A 10168-nucleotide genomic window follows, 5' to 3' on the forward strand; every position below is an offset into this window, starting at 1 on the left:
AAACTATGTATTTTCAAAATGCTTTTTGGTTTCCCTTTAGCATTTGTTCCCTTTTCAGTTTATTTATAGGTATCAAAGTACCAGGGTTATAACTTAAAACGCCAGACGCACGTTTCGTCTACATATAACTCATCGGGTACGCTCAGATCAAAATAGTTATAAAGCCAAACAAGTACTAAGTTGAAGAGCATTGAGGACCACAAATTACAAAAGGTTGTGCCAAATACGTCTAATGTAATTTATTGATAGAATAAGAAAATCCTTAGTTTTTCAAAAAAATCAATTTATAATCGTCTTAACTTGGTTCTGTCTTTAATGTGCTCAAATTTTATATGTGGATCTTTAGTAGCTATATGTATTGATTTCCTACCAAGAGATGGTTTCTTCTAAATTTTCCTTCTTTTTGTCTTTATAAAACTCACTCTTTCTTTTAATTTTAAAGTGTATACGTGCTTGACAGGGATATAACGCTTCTCAAATTCTGATTGTTTCTGATGACTGTTAGTCTAATGTTTAAAATTGAGAATGGAAATGGGGAATGTATCAAAGAGACAACAACCCGACCATAGAAAAAACAACAGCGGAAGGTCACCAACAGGTCTTCAATGTAACGAGAAATTCCCGCACCAGGAGGTGTCCTTCAGCTGGGCCCTAAACAAATATATACTAGTTCAGTGATAATGAACGCCATACTTATTCCCAAATTGTACACAAGAAACTAAAATTGAAATAATACTAACAAAGACCAGAGGCTCCTGACTTGGGTCAGGCTCAAAAATGCGGCGGGGTTAAACATGTTTATGAGATCTCAACCCCCCCCCTATACCTCTAGCCAATGTAGTAAAGTAAACGCTTAACAATACGTACATTTGAAATTCAATTCAAGAGAGGTCCGAGTCTGATGTCAGAAAATGTAACTAAAGAAAATAAACAAAATGACAATCATACATAAATAACAACAGACAACTAGCAGTTAACTGAAATGCCAGCTCCAGACTTCAATTAAACTGATTGAAAGATTATGATCTCATCATATGAATATCAGGCACAATCCTTCCCATCATGGGTTTAGTATCATACCATCATAACAATATGAGAAGAACATAACCCGTGTCATGCCAACAACTGTTTTTTTTAATAAATGTGTTTAGTTCCGATGCAAAGACCCTATAAGTGAATCAATATTAACGCCAAAATATGCAATCTTTAATGACCTGACAACAGTATCGTAACTATATCCCTTCTTAATAAGCCTATTTAAAGGTTTTGTTAGTTTCTGCGGTGAATACTGACTTTTTTGTGCTTTATAAAGAATATGATACATGGTCACTTTGGTTGAATAGCACTTTCTTATTTGTTTCCAATATTTCTTTATTAAAATCTGTATTGTTACCTCTATCGTAGAATATTTTGTTACAATTATCAATTTTCAATTTTGATTAACAATTGTATTGAAATTGTATCACACTATAATCACTTTCCTATTAGTACTCTATATCGCCTACCATGTTTTCGTCATTTATGAATATTCGGCCTTAGATACGCGGTGTCTCTTATCCTCTAGATCTAATTGGTTTTGTCACATGTTGATACAAATATTTGTATTGATTGTACTGTGTAAACTTTTATTCATCTGACTCTATGACATCACTCTTACAGTGATGATTTCTCCAGTCAATATTTGGATAGTTTATATCTGCTTTTAATGTATATGTAACAGTATTTTTTGTGGACTCAGTTATTAATTTTAAAAGATTTAAATTATAGTTGATGAGAGCAGTTTCTGATGTTGACCTCTATAGTAGCCCTAGAAACAGAGCATCATTGTTATTAAGCGCAATTGTCACAAAAATATTTTCTTCATGATTTATTTCCATATTCATTTCTTTTGCTCCTAGTGCTATTTGTACATACAATATTTCTCCCATTGTCACTATCAATTTTAATTGTGAAAAATATCATATTTGTCGATTTCTTCAACTTCAGTAATAACAATTATCATTAAACGATAACGATTTATTCTAGTTTGAAATTCAGCAAACTTATATTAAAATTGATTAGCGTTCTTATAAAAAGAACTCAAATTGTTAAGATTATGAAACATATTTAAAACTTAATCTTCATCTATGCAATTTCTTTGTATAATGTATTAGTTCTTATTGCACCATTATTATTCGTCGAGAACCCTAAGGGCCCCTTACTTTGAATGTGTACTTTCCCTAACTCTTTTTTCTTAGCTTCCTCAAATATTTTTTTCCTCCTCTTTTGTTTTTGCTTTGTCATGTCATGGCTAAGCGATATGGCATAATATTTTTATATGAACCTTCTTACTACTACTTGCACTCATTTTTCAAGACAGCTATCTTAAAAACAAGTGTTTCACTTTCATATAGTATCGGTCTCTTAGCATTGTCTTTATCAAATTAACCAATCCTTCTCATTTAACCTATGCTATTTGTATTTACATCAACCTCACAGTTCTTTGCAATGTCAGTCCCTACCTATAAATCAAAGTCCTTCTTTTCGTCTACATTTTCGAAATTGCATTCCTCAGTTCCATATATGATCGACATATTTTCCCTAGATTTCCTTGCATTGATTTCTGATACAACTGATGTACCACGTCAGGAATATTTTAGTTGTTGTCAATTCGTTTGATGTGTTTGAGCTTTTGATTTTGACGTTTGCTTAGGAGCTTTCCACGTTTGTATTTCCCTTAGAGTTCTGTATTTTTTTTATTTTTTTTTTTTGTATTCTTGCATTTTTGTGTCTGGATTTTCTTTATAATGTTGCACATACCCATGCATCGACATTGCCATATACAGTTTGAAATGTTTGAAATTGATTTAATGACAATTTTGCAGAAGAACTTGAATCAGATACAAAATTATTCCTTGAATTGTTTGCGGAACCTAATGGTCTACCTCTTCTCGGTGTTTATCCATCTCACGTGTTCCTCTTTAACGATCTGATTGATGTACAATATAATGAACGAAAAAAAATGATATGCAGTAAAACAAAAACACTGAATTACAGGCTTCTGACTAGGGACAGGCAAATGCAGCATGTGTTGGGGTTAAACTAGTTTATAAGGAATTCTTCACAATCTGCATGCTATCACATTATTTTGTCATGTCAGATATCCATGTACTAGTAATAACTATACTATTAAACGAGAAGACCTCATTTTGTGTGTCGCTTCTCTTCCTTCCATGATAAATTAATCATCATGCCTCTGTGTTAAATAGGTAACATGCATAATCGCATTTGTCATCCATTCTTATGATTATTCAAATTGAGTTATTTTAGGAGAAAAACGACAAAAAAGAATTCCGGATATTGATTCCGTCACCAGAAGTTTAGTAATAGATTAGATTTCCGGTTTGAAACATGCACATAAGTACAATCAATCGTAAAATTATAACCATCATAAAATAATGGTAGATCACAAGAACCACAACTATAATACCCCCTTAGAGGGGATAGTTATTTTTCGCGTGAATCTACATGTAAAGTACGATAATACTACTTTAATATATAGAGAGCTCGGGACCTGGGGATTGGTCCTTGCGAGAACCGGGAATATCTTTTTCGATTTTGAGATTTTGGGATATGAATTTCTTTCAATATTGTATTTTGGGATTTCATGTTTTAAACCTGTGATTTCGGGATCAGGACCCCTCCGACCACCCCTCGAATAGCCGTAGTCATTTATACAAGATTCATATCCTACCATTGGCATGTTAATAAGGCTCTCAAAAGAAAAAGCACTGATCGATGGATTGTCCTAGAAGCATATTTTATTAGACTAATAATGGTCTAATATATATATTTAGTCTCGTATATATGTTACAGTGAATTTGTATAATCAGGGATTATGTAGAATCCCTGATTTTTCAGGGAATATGTAGAATCACTAAAATCATTAGTAATTATATATAATCCCTGAATTTGACCAGTGATTTTACATAATCACTGAACATTTTAATAATTATTCTACAAATTCCCTAATATGATTTCAGGGATTGTGAATAATTTAATGGTCCTTTAGTTTGTTTAATAAACAAAATTAATATAGACAAATTATAATTTTAAGTTTCTTTCATTTTCCTTGCTAGATGAAATAATTTAGCTTATGAATACATAGGATGATTTAAAAGATATGATCAACACAAGGTTAAGAGATAAAGTTGAAGACTTCAAAATCAAAAATATTAACCTTCCCTTATAACGATAGCTTTACATGTATTGTTTGTTTATTAAAAGCCATCGTCAAATGAATATTCATGCTCTATTTGTAAATCCACAAGCATGTTATTTGTGATAAATGTAAAGCAAATGGTGAAGTAGATTATGGAACAACTGTTTTGTGTGGTTTTTTTGTTCAAAGAACAATTTGCAAGAAATTTAAACTGTGAGAACTTAGGCATCTAAATGTAAAGAAAAACAGGCAGAACTTGGGATTAAAAGAGAACAAACTTTAAGAGGAAGCTTGCATATTCTCATACCAATTCGATAGGATAAAAAAGAAAAGGGAAACCCAAAAAGCATAATGGCAATTCTTAAAAAAAGGGTCTCGAACCAGTTAAAGGTTGCAAATTTCCATTTTTTTTTTATTATTATTTTTTGTGGGGGGGGGGGGTACCTTCGCATGTGTTTACTGAACTTTTTATTTCTCTTAGGCGTGTTGTTAAAATCTGATTCGATATGCGCAGGAGAAGGATTTTTAAAATGTGGATATTGTGGTAAAAACAGATGTGAAGCATATTATTTTAATATATTGTGTTTAACATTTTAATATAGTGTGCCTAACTTTAAAAAAAAATGGGTTTATCATTTCTATATATTGTTATAATTTTGTTACTTTATTATGATGTTTTTATGAGATTTTATAGAATAAATTATTTTATTTTTATCAACTTTCTTTATAAATACAACTATTTCTTCATTTCAGTTATTATGTAGAATCCCTGACGTTTTGTCTAGTGATTATATATAATCTCTGAAAATTTCAGGGATTCTACATAATCACTAAACTAGCCAGTGATTCTACATAATCCCTGAAAATTTCAGGGATTCTACATAATCACTGATTATACAAATTCACTTTAACATATACATATATATGTATTAGAAGTTACATTCATTTCATCTTTGAAGCGGTGCAATTTTTTTATTTAATTTGACTTCTACCAAAAGATGCATTGTAGCAAAGGAGAAAAATAATTGTGGTCTGAGGCCAGAAACACGAAAATAATTGAATTTGACATGAAACAAATATCGGACATTGGAAAAAGGGGAAGGGCTTTTAATACCTTTTTATGAAATTCTCCATACATACATTTACAAAAAATATTATCGTACGATAGTTCACAAGCTGTAGATGCCCGCTCGCGGGTGTGTTCTAGACATTGATTAAAAATCATAAATTAGTTTTGACGTTTTTAAAAACAAAAGTATTTGAATTAAATAGCCAATAATTGCGGTTATCAATATATAGTTTGGGTTATTGAAATGCTTTTAATTCGATAAATTCGTATTTATGTATTATAATTAATACTATTCAGAGGGAATTAACGCTCACCTATATAAAGTCGAAACGTATTGTTTATTCTTCACCATACACTTTATGTATATATATTGATCGCTGTTATTCACTGTTTGAATATATATCGACCGTCGTTGTTTACTATCTGCTACATGTATTTTTCACTGTTTAATGTGGTTTTTCTTATTGTATTTGTTGAGATTAACGGTCAATCTGGAACTGATGTGACAAATCTACTTACGGCATTGTTCACTACTAATAGTTATGATAAACGTGTTAGACCGAAGTCGGATCAGGTTACAGCAACCACTGTAGATTTGGACTTGTATTTGGTCGGAATTAACGATATAGATGAAATAAAAGGGAGCCTAACAACAACTGCATTTTTATATTTGGGATGGATAGATGAATTTCTAGTGTGGACTCCGGCAAGTTACGGCGGTATAGCATACTTTTATATTCCTCAGTCAGATATCTGGAAGCCAGATATAACATTAGAAAATGGTTTTTCTAAACTTAAGGAACTTGGAAATAGTTTTATCAATGCAGCTGTTACGGAAGACGGACAAGTATTTTGGAAACCCTTCGAAGTATTTGAATCAAAATGTTCTTTTGACACGAAGTATTTTCCATTTGATAAACAGACATGCAAACTAAGTTTTGTCGTGTGGTCAAGTGGAATACAAGATGTCAATGTTACACTTTGGAACAATGGAATAAACCTGGACCATTATGAGGAAAATTCTGAATGGACAGTTTTATCGACAGCCCATATTGAGGCCTCTGATGCTGCAGAATCAAGAGTTACGTTTTCATTGAACATAAAACGTAACGCTGCATATTATGTAATGAACATTATCCTCCCTGTTATTCTTTTAAGTTTTCTGAATGTATTAACATTCGCTCTTCCTGCCGATAGTGGTGAAAAGATTTCACAATGTATAACTGTGTTTTTGTCGTTTGCCGTTTTCCTCACTATAGTCAATGCAGAACTTCCAAAGACATCTGGCTCCATCATAGGATATTATCTGATATTTCAACTAGCAATGGGAACGATTGTTATAACTATAACTGTCTTACAGCTAAGGCTTCATCATCGGAAAGATCCCGTTCCACCATCTGTAATAAGACTTATGAAATGTCTGCCGTTTAACAAGACTTCAGCCGTTAACAGTCCCGACAAAAACAAAGTGGAAAATATTCAAATTAAAAATACAGAGGCAGATGATGTTGAAACAGAAACGACCTGGAGTGACGTTACTTCATCGATAGATTTTTTTATGTTTTGGACAGTTCTTAGTATTGTCGTGATTTCCACCGTTAGCGTTGTGGCCATTTTGAGTTTACACTAGAACATTCTTAGAAAGAGATAAACTGTCATTTAGACTAATTTTCGAATAAAAAGTGTTTTATTTGATTTTTTTCTTTGCGGTTTTGTGTAACTTTTTCACATTTATTAAGTAGATTAAACAATCAAGTCTGGTCATTTGTAAATGCCTTATACATAAAAAGGTACCAGTAACAAAAATGTATTTATGGTTCACATGACAAATAGGTTAGATACCTGAAAAGAATCTGAGTATGTTCCTATGGTTTCACAATCTGTTAATATCTATATTTTGGTAGAGCACAATGTCATGTCTTTGTCTGACTGTGTATGGTGTATTTACACTCAAAGGTAAAATAATAAGATACCGAACTCCGAGGGTAATCCCTAAGCAAATTTGCAAAATCAGAATCTCAATCACATCAAACGAATGGATACCAACTGTCATAATCCGAACTTGGTCTTTCTGATCCATTGGATGTTGGATGCGTACTGATTGATATTTCAGTCTTAAAATCATGATTTGTTTTCATTAGTTGCTATTGGCTATGAACTAAGTGACAGTGACTGTGATTAATTTGAGATCTTTTCTGAGTGTCTTTTTGTTTTTTTAGATTTATAAGAAGCCGTCCATGTCCACTTTGTGTTTTGTTTAGATATATTTCTATGTGTACCCATCTCGTGAGTTCAGACTTTTTTTTTTAAATATAGTCAATTTGGTGTTGAGCACTAATAATATTTTAAACCCTGACACATTATTTTTGTCAGGAGACTGTAGTTCAGTGATCTTCAGTGGTTTTTCATGTTTGATTTTTGTTACATATTTCATGCCAAAAACTAAAATGACGGATTTCATGCAGTTTTTAATCCATAAACATATATCCTTTTGTTGAAATATCTTCCACCTCCAAATAAGACAAAGTTGTTGCTTTGTTTTTTTTTCATTTTTTTCATTTTTTTTCATTTTTTCAATGGTTTACTCTTAGAAATAAATCATAAAACGATTTAAAACTGACAAAGATATGGTAAAAATACTTTTGTTACTGAAAGTAGGCTTATATTAACTTTTGTTACTGAATATGGGCTTATATTAACTTTTGTTACTGAATATGGGCTTATATTAACTTTTGTTACTGAATATGGGCTTGTATTAACTTTTGTTACTGAATATGGGCTTGTATTTACTTTTGTTACTGAATATGGGCTTATATTAACTTTTGTTACTGAATATGGGCTTATATTAACTTTTGTTACTGAATATGGGCTTATATTAACTTTTGTTACTGAATATGGGCTTATATTAACTTTTGTTACTGAATATGGGCTTATATTAACTTTTGTTACTGAATATGGGCTTGTATTTACTTTTGTTACTGAATGTGGGCTTGTATTAACTTTTGTAACTGAATGTGGGCTTATATTAACTTCTGTAACTGAATGTGGGCTTATATTAACTTCTGTAACTGAATGTGGGCTTATATTTACTTTTGTAACTGAATGTGGGCTTAAATTAACTTCTGTCACTGAATGTGGGCTTATATTAACTTCTGTCACTGAATGTAGGCTAATATTAACTTTTGTTATCGAATGTGGGTTTATATTAACTTTTGTTACTGAATGTGGGCTTATATTAACTTCTGTAACTAAATGTGGGCTTATATTAACTTTTGTAACTGAATGTGGGCTTATATTAACTTTTATAACTGAATGTGGGCTTATATTAACTTTTGTCACTGAATGTGGGCTTATATTAACTTCTGTAACTGAATGTGGGCTTATATTAACTTTTGTAACTGAATGACTTTTGTTACTGAATGTGGGCTTATATTAACTTCTGTCACTGAATGTGTGCTTATATTAACTTTTGTAACTGAATGTGGGAAAATGGAGAACGATGGAAACTATTCATCCAGAAGAAATAGAAAAAAAACCGATATAAAACTTAAAATATCATGCATTTTTGAAGCTGGACCAAAAATTGTAATTTAAAAATGCAATACAGACTATACTTATGTTACCGAAGTTATAGGTCATGAGGAAGCTGGGAAATAATGGGCATCAGTTGAAGTATAACAACAGTCCGCAAACAACAACAAAAAAATAGGATTTTGTTATCGTCATGTTTTTCATTTCGATCCTATTAGATACAATATAGTCAAACGTTTCAATTTTCATTGTGCAATACATCGCCATCAACAACCAAACACAACCCCTGGATAAAAACAAAACGAACTCCGACACATAAAAAATGGAAAACAGTGGTCATACCCCTGACTTGGTACAGGCATATCCTTATATAGAACATGGTGTATTAAAACTGGTTTGATATCTTATTCAAACTCTTACTTGAAAACGTTTTGTTCTTTAAACAGAGGTTTCCAATTTTCAACAGAAATGAACATTGCATAAGACGAAGTAAATGGAACATCATAATCAAACAAGTGAAAAGATCGTTATTATATTAAGGTCGAAAAAGAACAATGCAATTTTATATTCATGTATTTGCTTTGAATAGCATTCTGAAAATACTAATAAACAAGTATGAGCTTTCTTAAAAGTTGAGTACTCAGTCTGCTTTGCTCTATTCTCATTTAAGGTAATGTGTGTGCATGCGGTTATTGATTTAGTATTGGAAATCTGGTGTTTTTAGATATCATAAATTGATTGTTATAAATTGGATTGACTTTAAGAGTGTGGGTTATACATCCATGATTTTCCAAAAAAAATATTCACTTTACTTATTGAAAACATTTACAAATAGACACGACTCGGGAGGTATGCTTCTCTGGAGGTGTGCCTAGATTGGCGGAAGTTATAAAATACAGATAATTCATTTTTGTAAAATTGTATAGAAACATTGTTTAGCAAAAACAAATGGTGCATATTGCAGATTAACAAAGGAAATAAACATGCATTAATAACTGATATTTCAATATTGAATTTCATTGTGCAAAATATGCATAGCGAAAGGAACATGAATTCACGACAGTTAATCAGAACTGAAATACAAATAGTTAATTTTCCGGCATTTGATGTCTTATCCTGAGACGAGAAAAGTCTGTAATTCTTTATCTCATTTTAGCCAATAGCTGTTGCTTTAACTCAACGGCATTATCAATCAACCAATAAGAATCTATATTTAATAAGTAATTATTTCAAGATGGCATGTATGTCGACTGGCCACAGACCACAATTAATTCCTCTATCAGTTCTTTATAACCTTTTGCATCATTAAAAAAATTGCACCATGCACTTTTGTCAAATTTTTTGTGTGTGTAATGTATAGTCCTAGT

The 10168-nt window shown here is 31.6% G+C and overlaps 1 protein-coding gene across 1 annotated transcript; it reads left to right on the forward strand.

Annotated features, from left to right (window-relative positions):
* Window positions 1–5649: 5649 nt before the first annotated feature.
* LOC143049384 (neuronal acetylcholine receptor subunit beta-2-like) lies at window positions 5650–7978 on the forward strand. Its single transcript, XM_076223042.1, has one exon. It carries the CDS (start codon window positions 5701–5703, stop codon window positions 6898–6900), a length of 1200 nt encoding a protein of 399 aa, XP_076079157.1. The 5' UTR covers window positions 5650–5700; the 3' UTR covers window positions 6901–7978.
* The last annotated feature ends 2190 nt before the right edge of the window (window positions 7979–10168 follow it).

Source organism: Mytilus galloprovincialis, chromosome 10, assembly GCF_965363235.1.
Source record: "Mytilus galloprovincialis chromosome 10, xbMytGall1.hap1.1, whole genome shotgun sequence".
NCBI classification, from domain to species: domain Eukaryota; kingdom Metazoa; phylum Mollusca; class Bivalvia; order Mytilida; family Mytilidae; genus Mytilus; species Mytilus galloprovincialis.